At 44.7% G+C, this 19,595-nt stretch overlaps 1 protein-coding gene across 1 annotated transcript; it reads right to left on the bottom strand.

Moving 5' to 3' along the window:
• Positions 1-1,372: 1,372 nt before the first annotated feature.
• Positions 1,373-18,763, bottom strand: LOC148047308 (uncharacterized). The gene is given in 7 exon segments (XM_087708039.1): positions 1,373-3,119; positions 3,121-4,442; positions 7,405-7,534; positions 8,967-9,034; positions 9,155-9,269; positions 9,468-10,010; positions 17,009-18,763. Coding segments are annotated over 7 exon segments (3,948 nt in total). The 5' UTR covers positions 18,725-18,763; the 3' UTR covers positions 1,373-3,065.
• Positions 18,764-19,595: the final 832 nt, after the last annotated feature.

Here is a 19,595-nt window from a genome sequence, read left to right as displayed (position 1 = left end):
ATAAGACTACTATTTTGAGAACTTCCGGTGGGCGTAGCCTGACAGAGGGTTGTTATTTTAACAGCTCTGGAATCTTGGCGTCGTTAATCTGTCTAAACAGCAATCTATCAAGCTGTTTGGCAGTTTATTTACCCTCTCTTCGGACTTAGAAGAGAGAGATAAGAAGCTATCCATCGGAAGCTCTCCAACTAGCCGTTTCAGCCTAAATACTGGGAGGAAGGGGGAAGGCACCGGCTGCAGCATAGCAGCTCCGAGCCGGGATTCATTCTGCCTTTTGTTGCAGGACGAAGGTTTTCGCTCATCCTCAGCACAAATGATTTATTGTGGTCTTCAAGCCGAGCTGAACCAATATTGGTAAACATCTTATTGTATGTATAAATCCTTAGCTCCATCTGCAAAGAATTCCTTCTGCTAATTAATTGCTGAAAGTTCTATGAAAAATGGCGCCGAGCTGTGTAGGAGGGGCGTGACTCGGATAGAATTTTTGCGAAGCCTAAAAGTGATGTATTACTAAGAAGTGATTTATTATCAAGCCAAATAGCAATTACTGCATAATTGGACTGCTTGGATTTTTTAACTGACTAAAGAAGATTAAACTTGAGATGGCTTCTAAGCAAAAATCCCCCCCTCCCCCCGCATCGAAAAGTGCCGGAAATTTACCAGCGCCTTCTGCTAAAATACAATCATTACTCCCTTCTACTTCTGCAGGGGACCCCCTGACAAGGGAAATTCTGCAGAAGGAATTAATTGATGCATTAAAAAATCATGCTGTTACGAAGGAAGCAAAACTTAAGGAAGAGATAGCTGCTTCTAACAAACAGATGTCTGAAGAACTTATGACATGTAACCAAATGATTAGAGGGGACTTTCTGATGGCCCTGAATTCGCTAGCTTGTTATGCATATGGCCTTGAAGAAAAGTTAGAAGATCTTAGTGACTCTAATACGAACTTGGTAATAAAGATGGAGGCGGTCCAGCAAAAGGTTAGCGATGCAGAAAATGAAATCATAATGCTACAGTATAGGCGAATGGAATTTGCTTTAAGGATAAGGAGCCTCCCTGAAAATACACAAGAGAACCTGAAACAGACTCTCTCTGAAGCCTTCGACCTGATGGTGGGAGGGAATCTTGATTGGCAAACCGAAAAGGTTTACCGCGTTAATTCCTTGCTGACAAAACAAAAACAATTACCAAGAGATATAGTGGTCTACTTCGCCACTAGAGATGTGAGAAATACGATATTACAGGAATCCTCCAAAAATAAGCTTCAAATCGGGGGTCGGGAGGTGACTGTCTTGAAGGAGATACCACCTAAAATGCTGAGATCTAGGAAAGACTATGCCTTTTTAGTTGAAGAGCTTAAAAATCACCAGATACCGTTTAGATTGGGACGCACCAGCCGGCATTGCATTTAGCTACCTTGGAAAAAGACATCACCTCAATACAGTATGGAAGGCACAAGATTTCTACACCAACGTACTGAAGGGCGGACAACCCTCTTCCTCTAGATCTAGACAAAGAGAACAAGAAGGATATGATGGAAAGCAAACCACTCAAGTATTAACAAGGGGGGATCAACTTTTTCTCTCAGAGGTACAAGAAGCTAAAGAACAAAGACAAGACCGCGTGATTACTAGACGAATGGAACAGGAATTAAGAAAGCAACGTACACAAGCCACCGTTCAGGTGCATACAGGTGTTACATCAGAAACAGTGGGAGGAGCTAGGCCAAAGGTTAAATTCCAAGCTGTTCAGATGGCTATTAAAAAGTTTCAGGGGGGCTAATGATGGTAACTAAGTCTCTAATATGGAATGTTAAGTGATTGGATCAATTTAGCAGGGGATGGAGTGCTCAGTATTGAAGGGTATGATTTGGTATATGGCTGCTTGTTTGTTGTATAATAAAGAGGTGGATGAGAATTTTAAAGGTCATGTTCTGGGGAATGCCTTGCTACAGGTTGGGAAAAAACATCAATATAAATTAAATGACATGGTAGACTTATAAAAAGGTTAAGGTATTCTGGACAAAAATATGATGGATTATGCAAAATGTTGTAAAAAAAAAAAGGACAAAGTTTACCTCCCACCTATTTTTTGTTATGTATAATTACTGACTGAACAACAGTAGAGATTAACTTGACTTTGCATTTGATAACTGCAGCTAGATTGTTGGTGGCGCAATACTGGAAGAAGGAAGATTTCTCTACTATCCAGGAATGGACATTGAAAATCACAAACTTAGCAGAGATGGCTAAAATATTTGCATATCTCAAGGATAATTCAAACGAGAGATATAAACGAGACTGGGAAAAATGGATTGACTATATTCAAAATAAATATGGGTTTAGGAAATTTCAGATAGCTTATGATTAAGATCAGAAATGATACAAATTGTTTAGAGTTAGCCTAGCAAAGAGGAGCTAAGCTCAATTCAAAGATGTTATTAACTTTCTACTTTTTCTTTAAGTATATCTTAAACTGTTTTTGTTAAAGATTTATACCTTGTATTGGTTCTGGGAAGTCAGGGTGGGGGAAGGTTGGGGAGGTTAGGGGGGAGGGAGTTTACTAAGTTGGAGGAGGGATGTTGGATGATTGTACATGTATACTGCTATTTTTTCTTTTTTATGTATATTGAAATGGGATTATAAATACCACCAACACAAAAGCGAGTTTGCTTAGAAGCTGAAATACACCAAGTGAATTAGAGGAAGAGTGGGAAGCAGAGGAAAGATAGGAAGAGAGGGATAGGAGAGAGGGGGAAGATGAGATGTATAAGGAGTGGTAAGGGGAGAGAGGAGGAGGAGAAAGGAAGGGGAAGTAGAGTAGAAAATGATGGAGGGAAGACAGGATGTAGAAAGGGGGAGGAGAGAGGGGGAAGAAAGTGTCAGATAAGGTATAAATATGGTGTATGGAGAGCAGAAGAGCCAATAACTGGGTTTTTCTTTTTTTTCCCCTTTGGTAGTTGATGGTAAGATGAGTTGATGTAAGTACTTAATAATACAACATGATATTGACTATGTAATAGTATACATGTGATTGTTATGAAAATGGAAAATAAAAACTTTCTATAGTAAAAAAAAAAGACTACTATTTTGAGTAAAGGTTTTTCCACACTCACGTGCATTTAAATGACTTCTCCCCTGTGTGGATCCTTGTGTGTATTCTTAGGTTATAGCTATTAGCAAAGGACTTTCCACACTCCATGCATTTATATGGTTTCTCCCCTGTGTGGATCACCATATGGGAAGTAACATTACGTCTATGAGCAAACGTCTTTCCACACTCTATGCATTTATACAGCTTCTCTCCTGTGTGGATCACCTGATGGGAAATAAGACTACTATTTTGAGTAAAGGTTTTTCCACACTCCATGCATTTAAATGGCTTCTCCCCTGTGTGGATCCTTGTGTGTAGTCTTAGGTTATAGCTATTAGCAAAGGTCTTTCCACACTCCATGCATTTATATGGTTTCTCCTCTGTGTGGATTACCTGATGGGAAATAAGGCTACTTTTTTGAGTAAAGGTTGTTCCACACTCCATGCATTTAAATGGCTTCTCCCCTGTGTGGATCCTTGTGTGTAGTCTTAGATTATTGCTCTTAACAAAGGTCTTTCCACACTCCATGCATTTATATGGTTTCTCCCCTGTGTGGATAATCTGATGGGAAACAAGACTACTTTTTTGAGTAAAGGCTTTTCCACACTGCATACATTTATATGGTTTCTCCCCTGTGTGGATCACCTGATGGGAAACAAGATTAACTTTTTGAGTAAATGTTTTCCCACACTCCATGCATTTAAATGGTTTTTCTCCCGTGTGGATCTTTTTGTGTATACTAAGTCCACTGCTCTGAGCAAAGGTCTTTCCACACACCATACATTTATATGGTTTCTCTCCTGTATGGATCTCTTTGTGGATATTAAATTCCCTGCTACGAGTAAAGGCTTTTCCACACTGCATGCATTTATATGGTTTCTCTCCCATGTTCCTCTTTTTGTGGATAGTAAGGTCATTGCTATGAGTAAAGGTCTTTCCACACTCCATGCTTTTATAGGGTTTCTCTCCTGCTGCTTGGAGGGACTGGGCTGCGTGGGCTACAAGTGCTTCTGAACACCGTTTCTCCCCGGTGTGAATCCTTTCATGGGAAATAAGTTGCCTGCTTCTTCTAAAATGTTTTCCAGATTCCAAACATATATAAGGCTCCTCTTTTGTGTGAATCGCTTTTTGAGGTGTAAGGAAGTTATTTCCAAGAGAAGGAATGAATGTCCCATTGTAATTTTTTCCATTGTGCCTTATAGCATCTTCTCCTTTGTTTTGGGTTAAATAGCATTTGTTTACATGTAATTTATCTTCCATTCGAATTCCAAATTTTTCCGTTCCATCATTAGAATTGATCACTTGGAACAATTCACAGGAATCTTGATTCTCCTCCCCATTATTACCTTCAAAGCAAAAGAGAAATGAAATGATAAGGTTAGGGAAAAAGATCAAACTGCAAATCTCACTCAAAGTCAGTTTTGAGTTAAGGAATAATCAGGGGAAACATCCAAGAAGATGACACGTTCACTAGCCTGAGATATTGCACTACTGATCTCGTGTGATCTCAAACTAAAGTAGTTTAGGCTTCTGTTTTCTGCAAAATGAGTGGCAAACTACTTTACTGATTGATTGATTGATATTATTATATTTATATGCTGCCCTTTCCCCCCGAAGGGGACTCAGGGCGGCTCACAATTCAAATCAGGGAAGGGGGGTACAGACAAAAAATAAAAGACGAAACATAACCATACATAATTTAAAAACACACAACATACCATTCGAGACGGGGGCAACAGCTCTTTAGCCCCAGGCCTGTCGGAACAGCCAGGTTTTAACAGCTTTGCGGAAGGCCTGGAGGGTGGTGAGGGTTCGAATCTCCACGGGGGGTTCGTTCCAGAGGGTCGGAGCAGCCACAGAGAAGGCTCTCCTCCGGGTAGTCGCCAGTTGGCACTGGCCGGCAGATGGAATTCGGAGGAGGCCTAATCTGTGGGATCTAATCGGTCTAGTGGAGGTGATTGGCAGCAGGCGGTCTCTCAAGTACCCAGGTCCAATACCATGAAGGGCTTTATAAGTGACGACTAGCGCCTTGAAGCGTATCCGGAGACCAATAGGCAGCCAGTGCAGCTTGCGGAGGATAGGTGTTACGTGGGTGAACCGAGGTGCACCCACGATCGCTCGCGCGGCTGCATTCTGGACAAGCTGAAGTCTCCGAATGCTCTTCAAGGGCTGCCCCATGTAGAGCACGTTGCAGTAGTCCAGTCTAGAGGTCACAAGGGCACGAGTGACTGTTGTGAGGGCCTCCCGGTTCAGGTAGGGACGCAACTGGTGCACCAGACGAACCTGGGCAAATGCCCCCGTGGTCACAGCCGACAAGTGGTGTTCAAAAGTCAGCTGTGGGTCCAGGAGGACTCCCAAATTGCGAACCCTGTCTGAGGGGCCTACTGTTTGACCCCCCAACCTGAGAGATGGAAAACTTGGCCAATTAGTAGGAGGGAAACACACCAGCCACTCGGTCTTATCCGGATTGAGTACAAGCTTGTTAACCTCCATCCAGTCCCTAACAGCCTCGAGGCACTGGCACATCACATCAACTGCTTCATTGAGTTGGCACGGGGTGGACAGATACAGCTGCGTATCGTCCGCATACTGATGATATTTTATCCCGTGCCGTCGAATGATCTCATCCAGCGGCTACATGTAGATATTAAACAGGAGGGGGGACAGGACTGAACCCTGCGGCACCCCATAATTCAGGGGCCTAGGGGTCAAGCTCTGCCCTCCGACCAACACTGACTGCGACCTGTCCGAGAGGTAAGAGGAGAACCACCGTAGGACAGTGCCTCCCACCCCCACCTCCCGCAGTCGTCGCCGAAGGATACCATGGTTGATGGTATCGAAGGCCGCTGAGAGGTCAAGGAGCACTAGGACAGAGGCATAACCTCCATCCCTGGCTCTCCAGAGATCATCGATCAATGCGACCAAAGCGGTTTCCGTGCTGTAGCCAGGCCTATATTCCCGACTGGAAGGGATCTAGATAATCAGTTTCCTCCAAGGACCGCCGGAGCTGAAAGGCCACCACTTTCTCAACAACCTTCCCCACAAAGGGGAGGTTGGAGACTGGACAATAGTCGTTTAACACTGCTGGATCCAAAGATGGCTTCTTCAGAAGGGGTCTCACCACCACCGCCTTTAAAGCGGGGGGAAAGAACCCCTCCCGAAGGGAGGCGGTAACAACCGCCTGGATCCAGCCCCGTGTCACCTCCCTGCTGTTAGCGACCAGCCAGGAGGGGCACGGGTCCAGTACACATGTGGAGGCACTTACAGCTCCCATGGCCTTGTCCACGTCCTCAGGGGTAACAGCTTGAAAATCAATCCAGTGATGTCCTTCCAGATTCTCCCCTGGTGCCTCAGCTGGCTCTGCGCAATTGGAGTCCAGGTCCGTCCGAAGCCGAGCAACTTTATCCGCGAGGAATTGGACGTAATCCTCAGCTCTGCCTTGCAAAGGATCGCTCGTATCCCTCCTATTTAGGAGGGAATGGGTTATCCTGAACAAGGTGGCTGGGCGCGACTCGGCGGAAGCAATCAGAGAGGCAATGTGTGTCCTTTTTGTCGTCCTAATTGCCCGAAGGTAAGCTCTGATGCTGGATGTTAAAAGCGCTCGGTCTTTAGTGCGAGATCACGTGAGACCAATAGTGCAAGGTCTCATGCTTCTGATCTTGTGTGATCTCGCATTACATGCTGAGGGCCTTCTCAGCAGCGGCCCCGACCCTTTGGAACGAGCTCCCCGTAGAGATTCGTACCCTCTCCACCGTCCAGGCCTTCCGCACAGCCTTGAAGAACTGGCTCGCCCGTCAGGCCTGGGGATAAGGACCATTACCCCGCCCGAATGTTGTATGCATGTTGCTTATTATTTTATTATGTGTTGTCGTCTTAGTGTTGTATTCCCCCCTCCCTGGTTTTCTGTGAGCCGCCCTGAGTCCCCTCAGGGAAAAGGGCGGCCTACAAATCAAATCAAATCAAATCAAATCAAATCAATCAATGCTGTTCTATGGCCTGATCGTGAAAGTTCTGTTCTCACTTTTGGAAGTTGCAGAGGACACATGACAACACATTCGTCTCACATGAAAACACACATTTTTCTCAGCCTCCACAGATAAGTTCAAATAGAAATAGAAAGATATACATAAGAAATGGCATAGAAAGCATCTAAGCAAAGAGACATTGACTCTTTCCTTCCTTGGAGTACGAGAAGGCCAGATCGTTTCCCTCTCCCTCCCAGGAGACGTTATAACATTAGTGATTTTTAAATAACTAACTATAATCTGTCTTCTTGAAGTCTCCGATTGGGGACACGAAAACTCTTACCCAGAGAGACCACGTTCCTATGGTTTTCAAGCATGACTTCCGAATGCAGCGCTTTCTGCTCAGGATCCAGCTGAGACCATTCCTCCTCAGAGAAATAAACAGCCACCTCCTCGAAGGACACCAAACTCCCCTGAACAAGGAAAAATGAACAGAACAGAAGGATTCACAAAGGATTCTTCATGAATAATTAAGACAAGAGGATAGAAGGGGAACTCATCAAATTTGTACACAAGACAAAATTGACAGGAATACTAAGACTCCAGAAGATAAGCTTGAGATATAGAAGGATCGAGAGTTGCTGGAATTGGGTATGTCTAATTTAATAAAAAGGTGAACTAGGGGTGACATGATAGCAGTGTTTCAATATCTCAGGAGTTGCCACAAAGAAGAGGAGCCCAACCTATTCTCCAAAGCATCTGAAGGCGGGACAAGAAGCAATGGATGGAAACTAATCAAGGACAGAACTAACCTACACCTAAAGAGAAATTTCCCAACAGTGAGAACAATTAATCGGTGGAATGCCTTCCCTGCCAAACAATGGAGCTGTTTAAGAAGAAATTGGACGGCCATTTATCTGAAATGTTATAGGGCTGCCTGTCTGAACAGGCGGTTGGATTAGAAGACCGCCAAGATCCTTACCAACTTATTCTCAAATTCCCAAAGCAAAGATATGCATTACGTTATGTAGCTGTGCTTCACATGTCCTAATTTTAGGTGAAAAAATGGATAATTTCTTAAAATTTCTTTGACTGATGAAATATTTGGGGTAGGTTTTATCAAGCTAATTGATTGTGCAAAATTTACAGTGCCTTTCAGTAAAGTTACTCCCACTTCTGGATCAACTGATGTATTGCTCTATCTATCATTGATTGATGTAGTAGTCTAGCCATTGGCTGAATGGGAGAAAACAAAGAAGAGAAAATTCTCTGTGAAGGTCTTTGGTCAAGGTCTTTGAAAAGTGGGAATGTTTGATCTACTCCAGGAACAAATCAGGGGATTGGAAATTATTTTTAGGCCCAAATTACTGTGATTACATGTTCTATGTGGCAGTTCCCTTTGTATTTTAAAATTCTGCTTTTTTTAATACGATTTGCTTATTTTTTGAACAACTGGTTATGAACAAGGCTTTTTAAAACTGGTAATGTGGCAACGTGAGTTTTCAGTTATTTTTCATTCTCTTGGCACAATTCCAAGTCAAAAATTACAAAATGAACAGGTCTCTAGCAGTTACATCCACTGATACATTTATTCCTATCTCTTGAAGCTCTTTTAAAAAATTACTTCTTGTAAACTCATAGTTGGAGGAGTACCTAGCAGAACCAGTTAACCAGTCATCTTTAAAAAAATTTCCTAAACAGAATCAGAGGGTAGAAATGACAATCCATTGTGTCCCACTAATAGTTTACAGAGGAAGCTGTGCTGGTTGAGAGCAACTTGAACCTGCTATTATGATGTCCATGTCCAAACAAGGGGGGGAAATAGAAGGAGGGAGCACTCTGCATACCCACTTCACTTCCTAAAGGAAAGAACAATACAAATCTAATAACATTTCCCTTTCTTACTTGATTTGGAGGTTCAACTGCTGTTTGAACTCCATCGTAAAAAATAGAAAACTTCATTCTTTGTTTCTCTGTAAGAAATAAATAATTTCAATATTCATATTTAACAAAATAAGAGGTGGTATACTACAGAAGAGAAGAAGGTTAAGGTAGATGGGATCTTTCTGGGTAATCAGAGGATCTTGAATTACCTCCTAGGGTGTCCCAACTTTGATCTTCCCAAGGGAATCTCCTGAAAAATGGCTTCTGAGTGGGGTTTGAGGAATTCTTCTTTCCTTCAGGATCTCTGATCTTCACAGTGCAACACTTCAAAAAGGAGGAAGGAAAAAAGAAACAGAATTAATGTACATCACATGACATTAAATGGATTCTTATATTCGGAACACAACCTCAAAGCCCCCAATATCCATCACCACCTATTATGAATGTCAGAAAAGTCTGGGAAGGAGGGTAAAGTATTCATTCTCCATTCCCTTTTGAGCTCCCTCGATTAAAGTGTCTCACCTGCAACTCGACCTGCTCCTTCTGCTCCTCTGCCTGGCTCAGGAGGAAACCTTCAGCCAGGGCCACCGCCTGGGAGCTGGTCTCTGCTCCACACTCCCGCACCCAGCTCTCCATCTCTGGGGGCAGAAGGAACAGGAGCTGCTCAAGAACCACCAGGTCCAGCAACTGGGCTTTGGTGTGCTTTTCTGGTCTCAGCCATCGCCTACTAAAGTCATGGAGTCGGCTGCAAAGTCGTCGGGGACCTTCAGCCTCCCGGTGTTGGATGAAATTCCAGGGCTGAACTTTGGAAGGGCGGATGGTTTCCTCCTCCTGGATCTTCTCCCTAGTTTCTGTCCCCCGCTTCCCATGCTGAGCAGTTGAAGGGCCTTTTCCGCTTCCCTCCTTGGCAAAAGGTTGTGTCTCCATCCTTTCTCTGTCCTGCAGAGCATCTCCAGATGGGTCCAAGGACTCTGGTGGGTCTCCAGATGCCTTTTCCTTCACGGGACCATTTCTGGTGCCCCAGGACGGACCCCTGCAAGTTATTCCGCTCTTTTTTTTTTTCCCCTAAGAGAAATGTTTCTCTTGCAAAGACCACAAATGGCTTCCAGTTTCTGAGATGGAAAGAAAAAATAAAGGCCAAGAATTAGAAAGTGGAATTCAGCCACTGAACAATCTTCACCCAACCTGCCCGGAGCCCCCAGTGGGTCATCCCAGCGCAGGGCCGGGAAGGAGGCAGCAGGAGAGGCCTCCCCGCTTCTCTCCCCCTCCGGAGAGAGGATCGGCCCCTCTGGGAGTCTGGTGCGAATCCTGCCTCCTCCTCGCCCGGCTTCTCTCCTCTCCTGCTGGGCCTCCACAATGCCGACCCTCCGCTGCCCCCACTCTGGTTCTTCCCCGGATCCCCTCCGCCTTCCCCGCTTCCCCCTGTAGAGAGAGGGCGGCTGATAAGCATGGACCCGGGGTTTAAGCCGGAGGAGGGTCGGGCGCGGGTCTCTCCGTCCTCCGTCTCCTTTTGCCCGGGAAGAGCCCCCAACTCACCCGGGCCACGTCTGGATCTCCCCCCGGCAGCCTCTCCCGCAGCCTCTCCGCCTTCTGCGGAGCCCCAGGGGTTAAGGAGAGCGAGTGCGGCGTCCTAGAGCGGTAAGCATTTGTGACGTCACTCCCTTCGCAGCCTCCTCTGGAAAGCCCGCCGTGACCTTCGCCCTCCAGCGGGCCAATGGGGAAGGACGGGAATTTCACTTGTCTTGGCAGAGGCTGCCCCCTGGTGGCTTTGGCGCAAACTGGCAGGATTGTAGAAAGGGCGGGAAAGAGGAGCACGTCTGAGGGGAAGGTGAGGGCGGGGATGATGGGCTTGGGAGTAGGAGGAAAGGTCCCCTCGTAATGTCTTCCTGTCAGACAAAGGCTTCAACCTCTCCACAGGCGGCAATTTCTCCATCTTCCCCTCCTTTCTGTCCAGGAACTGTTTGTGGAGAATTGAAGAACTATCTCTCTGGAGGATTTGAATTCGCCTCCCTCAAGATCAGCCGCCTTGAAGGCTGGGCAGATTGCAGAAGGCCTCAAAAGGGTCGAAATCCTATCAGAAACAGTGATGTGAAATAATACTACTATTTTTAGTAAAGGGTTTTCCACAATCTAAAAAGTTGGATCCTAAATATGTTGGGCTTTTCCCCATAGTTCCCCATTAACCCTGTCATGGTGTAATTATTCCCTGTCATTACGACAAGTTCATCCCGTTTTCCACTGTAGCTTATTGAACCCTGAAGTCACTTCTGACATTCATCCCTGTTCCACCCATATGGTTGAGGGGGGACGGACAACATTTTGAGGTTCAGGATATTCTTGACTTTAGGAAGTTCCACGGGACCACTCAGTACCTGGTGGCTTTGAAACACCTCCCCTTCTCACACAATGAATGGGTTCACAAAAAACATGTGCGTGCCCCTAAATCAGTACGTATATTTCATCAATTGGACGCAGAAAAATCTCATTGATTTTCAGTTTCCTTTATCTCCCCTTCCTGCTTTTGTTTTCTTTCAGGTGGACAGCAATGTTCCCTCTAATTTTTTTTCAGTGTGAGCGGAAAAGTATAGTGTTTGAGCGGTACATTTTCATGCCTGAGCACCTGAATTTTTTTCACAGATGTCACCTAAGACAACAACGAAATCAGCATTATTTGAAACTCAAAGTTATGTTTATTCAAGGTACCCGCTTAATTAAAAGTGTTATATAATATCAGTATCACTTAACAACGCTCCTGCTTAGCAACCAAAAGGTTGGCTCAGAAACTCTGGCATTTGAAGCACGCAAGTGTTAAAGCTGCCAAGTTACCAGACCCTTGCACCCCTAACCCTTTAGAAAAAAAAACCCAGGGGTCTTCAAACGTGACAGCTTTAAGACTTGTGGACTTCAACTCCCAGAATTCCTCCCTGAGGGGAATTATATATTTGGACTGTTTCATAGTTACATTAGAGAACTACGTTGTTAGAACTTAGCACAAAAGATACCTTTTATCTGAAAATCCAAATAGAGTAAACCTGCTATTATCCCAGAGCACTAATGTCATTTGTCCCAATCTGTTTTACGAGTCTGTATTAAAATAGATAGAAATATGTTCACTAAATTTTATAGATCTATATTTCAGGAACCTATCAGAAGTTAGGGCAAGATAAGAGTGGAAGAATGAATTTTGTTGCAGGTCATGGGGATTTTTTCACCTCCTCCTCCTCCTCCTCCTCCAATAGCACTGACACATTTGCTGCCCAGCGCTGTGGCTGAGGTGAAGCCGCCAAAGCTCCCGCTGGCGCCCCCACAGCGTTGGGCGGAAATCCGGCAGTGCTGTTGGAGGAGGAGGAGGCAGCAGACATAGGAGAATGATTTCTTACTGTTGCTTGATAAACAGTTGGAATCTGAAATTTTTCCTGAAGAAGTTAAAGGTTTAAATTTTTAACCAAAATGTCTTTTAAACTCTGTATTATCTACTTAATGTTAATCATGCTTGCTCATTTTAGTTCCACTTATAAAAATAAATTTACTGGACCAAAATTGAAGCCAATATAGAAAATATTTCAATTAAAGCCAACAAACAGGTTGGCTTTAAACTTCCTATAATTAAAATATCAAGCTGTATTCTCTGAAGTCAGCCATGTTCATTACTATACCTACATTTCTCTATTTGCCCCAAAGGATTTAAAAATATCTTGAAAATAAAGAGAAAAAAACTTTTTCTAGAATAAAGCTTAAACAAGTAAATAGGAAAAAAGACATAAACACATACAATAGATTATGTAATGTCCATTACTTCACTTTGTAATTCTTCCGTATAAACCAATCCTTGCCATTCCATTAAATATGTGCCCACAACAGACTTTAATATTTGTATGTGTGTAAGTATGTATAAACATACATGTTCAAGCAGATATACCTCCTAATCATATACTGCAACAGTAAGAGCAATAAAGTTTATATTCATTAATCAAATTTATATAGCCACACATCTATCTCATCCAAGGCAACTCTTAGACATATTAGACAACTTCCACTCCAATCTTCTCTTTTGGATGCCCCCCTCGCCCGCTGCCAGAAGAGCCTCCCTGACACTGAGCCGGAGAGCCTCATTCTGATGCAGCCCCCGACAGGAACAGTGCATGAAGTTGTGACACCCCCACTGAAAGTACAGGAGACCCACTTGGAGAGATCAATGGGATCTTCTAGTCCAGAAACCCAATGGTGACCTCATACTACTTGCAACCGCTAACTTTGCAACTTTACAAACAAGCAAATAAAAATAAAAATCAGAAAGGAGGTACTGATAACATCTTCAGAAATGTATCTTGATGTAGGACCAAATCCCTTCCTAAAATGAAAAGCCCACCAGTAAAACACTACGGAAACCGCCGGAGTCAAACTTCCTCAAGAAAATGGAAAAAAAAATGTTTGCCACGAAGGCTGCCGGACAATTGGAAACCTTTGCCTCTTTAGTGAAGGGGGAAGCATCTGATTCCCCCTTCTTCCCTTCTTGAGAGATTAGTGGAGCGTGAGAAGAACTTTTGAAGTATCAATTCTTAAATCCTCCTTTATCGGAGAATCTTTGAATGCCCGGTTGCAAATAAAACCCCATCTTCAGAGGCGGACTGGCTCTGGATACCTTCCTCCTGGCCCCGGAAAGTAAAAGCCACCACCCCGAAGAAGTCGACGCTGGCCGTTCTCTTCTCCCTTTCTCGCGCTGCCGAGGCCAGAAGGGAAGGGAACATAGAGGGTCCCCCGGACTCTAGCTGCTCCCCAAGAATGCCAACGCCCTCCTGGATCACCTCCCGAAGTCCGGACCGCAGATAGCAAGTCCGCCGCGGCGGCCAGCTCGGGCAGAACCTCCATCCCACCCTCGCTTCCTTGGTCTGGGCGGCAGCGCGGAAGATGCTCCGCAATTGGGCCACCCCGACCTGCCTTTCTGCCCGAGCCTGGGTGACCCCCACCACCTCCCCGACAGGGAGAAGCGCGGCGTGTTCGGGACTCACCAGCTTCGGCACGGAGAAGCAGCCCGCCCCCCCCGGGAGAACGGCCTTGACGCTGCGGTGGCCATTGCGGTGCAGAACTGCAGTGCTGGGAGTCCGGCCGGGAAGGAGGAGCAGCGGGATCCCTCTAAGGGATCCCCCGAACATGGACTTGAAGAGCCGTGCTCTTCAAAACAAGTCTCGGGAGGTCCTTTGCAGGCGGCCAGTTCTAGCCACCTGCAAAGGACTTCCCCACGTTTGCTTTGGCAGAAATCTCTGCGCAGCAGATAGAAACTGCTGCGCGGGATTTTCTTGCCACGTGCGCGGCCGCGCAGCCGCGCACCTTAGAGGGAACAGTGGCCTCAAGGCCCCGGTTCATCACGTCCACCGCTTCATTGAGTTGGCACGGGGCGGACAGATACAATTGAGTATCGTCCACGTATTGATGGTATTTTATCCCGTGCCTCCGAATGATCTCGCCCAGCGGTTTCATGTATATGTTAAATAGTAGGGGGGATAAGACCGAACCCTGTGGCACCCCATATGTTAGGGGCCTCAGGGACGATCTTTGCCCCCCGACCAACACCGACTGCGACCTGTCCGAGAGGTAGGAGGAGAACCACTGCAAAACAGTGCCTCCCACCCCCACCTCCCGCAGATGTCGCAGAAGGATACCATGGTCGATGGTATCGAAAGCCGCTGAGAGGTCAAGGAGAACCAGGATGGACGCATGGCCTCTATCTCTGGCTCTCCAGAGATCATCGGTCAATGCGACCAAAGCGGTTTCTGTGCTGTAACCAGGTCTGAAGCCGGACTGGAAGGGGTCAAGGTAACTAGCTTCCTCCAAGGACCATTGAAGCTGGAAGGCCACCACCTTCTCGACAACCTTCCCAACAAAGGGGAGGTTGGAGACTGGACGGTAGTTGTTAAAAACGGCTGGATCCAAGGATGGTTTCTTCAGGAGGGGTCTCACCACCGCCGTTTTAAGCGCGGCGGGGAAGTGCCCCTCCCGAAGGGAGGCGGTCATGACCGCCTGGATCCAGCCGCATGTCACCTCACTGCTGTTGGCAACCAGCTAGGAGGGACACGGGTCCAGTATACAGGTGAAGGCACTCACAGCTCGTATGGCCTTGTCCACATCCCCAGAGGTAACATCCTGAAACTAAAGCATTTGATAAAGTAGACCATAACCTATAACTAGACAAAGTTGAAAAATATGAGTTAGACAGCATCACCACCAGATGGATTCATAACTGGCTGACCAATCAATCAAATGTAATTCTCAATGGAACTGCATCTACACGGAGGGAAGTATGAACAAACATCCAGTCCCATTACACCAATGTGAACATGTTACACATTGCGCCAGCACTGCAAGTCTATTGTAGTACTTAGTTATGTTGTTATTTCTCATTCAGGAGTCTGACAGCCCAGGGATGAAAACTGTTCTTTGGCCTGTTTGTGCAGCTGGCTATGTTTCTATATCTCCTTCCCAATGGTAGGAAGTTAAAGAAGTGCTGACCAGGGTGTGAGTCATCCCTGAGGATTCTCCTCACTCTTCTAAGGCAGCGAGCCTAGTGATCTCATCTAGTGGTGTCGAGGAGCAGCCCACTATGTTTTGTGCTGTGCTCACCACCCTGTGTAATGTTTTTCTATTCGCAGCTGTCAAACCATCATGCCATACCGTGATGCAATAAGTGATCCAGTGGCAGATGGAAAAGGGAAAATCCAAGTCAGTCCGCTTTTTGATAAGGATGCTTGGCAGAATGGTATTGAAGGCCAAGCTATAGTCTATGAAAAGCATCCTGACATTGTTCCTGGGTGGCTCCGGATGGATCACTAGAGAATGTAAATCAGTAGCTATGGCATTATCTCTTGACCTATTCCCCCTCTAGGCAAACTGATGTTTCTTAAAGTCCAGTGGAAGGCATAAAGAGCCTTGTCAGGCCCCCTGCTAATTGATCGGCACAATTATTTACCACTATCCCCAGCACTCCATTGGGCCTGCATCTTTACTAGGATTCACAACCTTCAATACAGCTCTCACTTGGTGTTTGTAAGAAGTGAGTGGTTGAGAATCAGAAGGCCGGCAGAAGCTACGGGATTTGGTCTTTTCACTTTGGAGTGGGTGAAGGTGTTCAACTCTTCCACCAAGGAGGAGTACCCCAAGGGTCAGTTTTTGGCCCAGTACTCTTCAACATCTTCATCAATGATTTGGACGAGGGGATAGATGTGGAACTCTTAGAGTAGTGTGATGGTCTATAGGTGGATCTCCAATCTCGCAATCCAGAGTTCAATCCTAGGTAGAGGTTGATATTTCTCTCTAGGCACAATGAGAATATATCTGTTGAACAAAACTCTGCATTGGTGATAGGAAGGTCATCCAGCCAGTAAACATTCAGTTCCTAAAGCTATGGCATGCAGAGCCTCTCTCTGGGCATGCATCGTCAACACCTGATCTTATGGGTTCCGGCATGCACATGCACACTAACCAGCTGGTCTTTGCGTGGGTGTGGGTGCCAGAAAGCAGAAGGCCAGGTGGCACGTGCATGCACACCAGGCAGCTGCTCTTCCACTTTCCTAACCCTTAGATCTTTAATCATCTTAGCTGCTCTTCTTTACACTTTTTCCAAAGCGTAAACATCTTTTTTGTAATGTAATGTCCAAAACTGGATGCAGTTTTCCAAGTGTGGTCTTGCTAAGGCTTTATAAAATGGTACTATATTCCATGGGAATTTGATTCTATGCTTCTGTTTATACAACCAAACATTGCATTAGCTTTTTTGGCTGCTGCCGCACACAGGTGACTCATGTTCAAGTGATCATTCATTCAGACTTCCGAGGTTCCTCTAAGTGTTACGATTTTTGAGCCAGGTTTCATGTAATCTGTTTTTCTGTTCAGGGGTAAAATCCTACTTTTCTACACATTAAATTTCACTTTGTTGGATTCATCATTGTCTCATATGGATCAGAAAGGCACAATATGCATACACATAAAAATCTATAGACATGGTGGGTCAGAAGTTAAAATGCAGTACTACAAGCTAATTACCAACAGCTCATGATTGATTCAGCCTATGAGGAGGACCCAGATTTCTTGGGACAATATGCTGACTTTGTAAACTGTTCAAATACTGCTATAAAGCTTTGTGGCGTGGTTGATAAGTCTGTAGTGGAATTGCTATTGCTAGATACTTTCTCCCGAGCGTGGATCCTTTTATGAGAAGTAAGATTACTATTCTGAGCAAAAGTCTTTCCACACTCCATGCATTTAAATGGTTTCTCTCCTGTGTGGATTCTGTTATGAGAAGTAAGAGCATTGCTCTCAGTAAACGTCTTTCCACACTCCATGCATTTAAATGGTTTCTCTTCTGAGTGGATCTTTTTATGGGAAGCAAGATAACGGCTTTGAGCAAAGGTCTTTCCACACTCCATGCATTTAAATGGTTTCTCTCCAGTGTGGATCCTTTTGTGGCTTCTAAGTCTACTGCTCAGAGCAAAGGTCTTTCCACACTCCATGCACTTAAATGGCTTTTCCCCTGTGTGGTTCTTTTTGTGGATAGTAAGATCATTGCTACGAGTAAAGGTTTTCCCACATTGCATGCATTTATGTGGTTTTTCTCCCATGTGTCTCTTTTCGTGGATAGTAAGTTCATTGCTACGAGTAAAGGTTTTACTACATTGCATGCATTTAAATGGTTTCTCCCCTGTGTGGATCATCTTATGGGAAATAAGATGACCACGCTGAGCAAAGGTCTTTCCACACTCCATGCATTTAAATGGCTTTTCCCCTGTGTGGATCATTTTGTGGTACCGAAGTCCACTGCTCTGAGTAAAGGTTTTTCCACATTCCATGCATTTATATGGTTTTTCTCCTGTGTGGATCATTTTGTGGATTGTAAGTCCATTGCTACGAATAAAGGTTTTCCCACACTGCATGCATTTATATGGTTTCTCCCCCATGTGTCTCTTTTTGTGAATAGTAAGTTCATTGCTACGAGTAAAGGTTTTACTACATTGCATGCATTTAAATGGTTTCTCTCCTGTGTGGATCATCTTATGGGAAATAAGATGACCACGCTGAGCAAATGTCTTTCCACACTCCATGCATTTAAATGGCTTTTGCCCTGTGTGGATCATTTTGTGGTACCAAAGTCCACTGTTATAAGTAAAGGTTTTCCCACACTCCATGCATTTATATGGTTTTTCTCCTGTGTGGATCATTTTGTGGATTCTAAGTCCATTGCTATGAGTAAAGGTTTTCCCACACTCCATGCATTTATATGGTTTCTCTCCTAAGTAGATCCTTTTATGCGTGATAAGATTACTGCCACTTCTGAACCTGTTACCATACTCTCTGCATTTGTATAGTTCCGCCCCAGTGTGAATCCTTTCATCAGAAGTAAGTTGCTTGCTTGTTCTAAAATATTTTCCAGATTCTAAACATTTATAAGAGTCCTTTTTTGTGCGAATCAGTTTTTGAGATATAAGGAAGTTATTTCCAAGAGGATGAATGAATGTCCCATTGTAATTTCTTCCATTGTGTCTTATAGCATCTTCTCCTTTGTTTTGGATTAAATAGTGTTCGCTTAAATGCAATTTATCTTTGATTAGCTTCACACATTTCCCAATACATTTTTTCCTTATTTTCTCTTTTTGGGTAAGAAAGTCTTGCATTGGAGCATCAGTAGAAGGTGATCTTTCATGATTCCAATTATATAACTGGTTTCTCTCATGGCTTTCTAGTTCCATTCGAATTCCAAATGTCTCTGTTCCATCTTTAGCATTGATCATTTGGAACAGTTCACAGGAATCTTGATTCTCCTCCCCATTATTACCTTCAAAGCAAAAGAGAAATGAAAATGATAACGAAGTTAGAGAAAAAGATCAAACTGAAGAAAGTAAAATAAATTTCTTCTGAACTTTTCAGAAAATCCATTCTGTTTATTTTGCATGTCTACAGTGGTGTGACATAGAGGTGGTGATTTCTATATTCATGATTCATGAAATCTTTGAAAATATCTTGAAAATATATGTCAGCCGTGGAAGCCATCTTTTTCTGGCCAAGGTGGCGCAGTGGTTAAAGGCAGCACTGCAGGCTACTGCTAGATCAGCAGGTCAGCGGTTCAAATCTCACCGGCTCAGGGTTGACTCAGCCTTCCATCCTTCCGAGGTGGGTAAAATGAGGACCCAGATTGTTGGGGGCAATATGCTGACTCTCTGTAAACCGCTTAGAGAGGCCTGAAAGGCCTATGAAGCGGTATATAAGTCTACTGCTATTGCTATTGCTATTGCTATATTCTTTGGAGCTTCAGGGCTGCCACATTTAGTGCCTGGGAATACTGGAGGGTGGAGGGTTACAAGCAGTTAGTGGAGAATTAGCCATAACATCATTCCTTTTTCTGGGAGTCAAGGACACTCGGCTTGCAACTGGATGAGAGTGACTCCAGTTCACTCTCCAGGAGTTGTCTCCAGTGGGCATGGTGAAATGATTGGGCCATGTGATGGACTTCTGGGTGCAGGGGATGGATCTTTGACTTTTTTTTGGGTGAGGACAAACCTGGAACTTTCAGATTCGGGTTTCCCCCAGATGTGCCAATATGACATCTCTAGTAAAATGGAACTTTGAGGAATTGCTAGCCTCAGAGTCTTCCTTCGTTGGGGG

This window comes from Thamnophis sirtalis, unplaced genomic scaffold, assembly GCF_051295495.1.
Source record: "Thamnophis sirtalis isolate CommonGarterSnake01/CBP01778 unplaced genomic scaffold, rThaSir2_p1.2 scaffold_3, whole genome shotgun sequence".
Lineage (NCBI taxonomy): Eukaryota > Metazoa > Chordata > Lepidosauria > Squamata > Natricidae > Thamnophis > Thamnophis sirtalis.
Note: the sequence above shows the minus strand (reverse complement) of the source record. Positions and strands in the feature narration are given on the sequence as shown.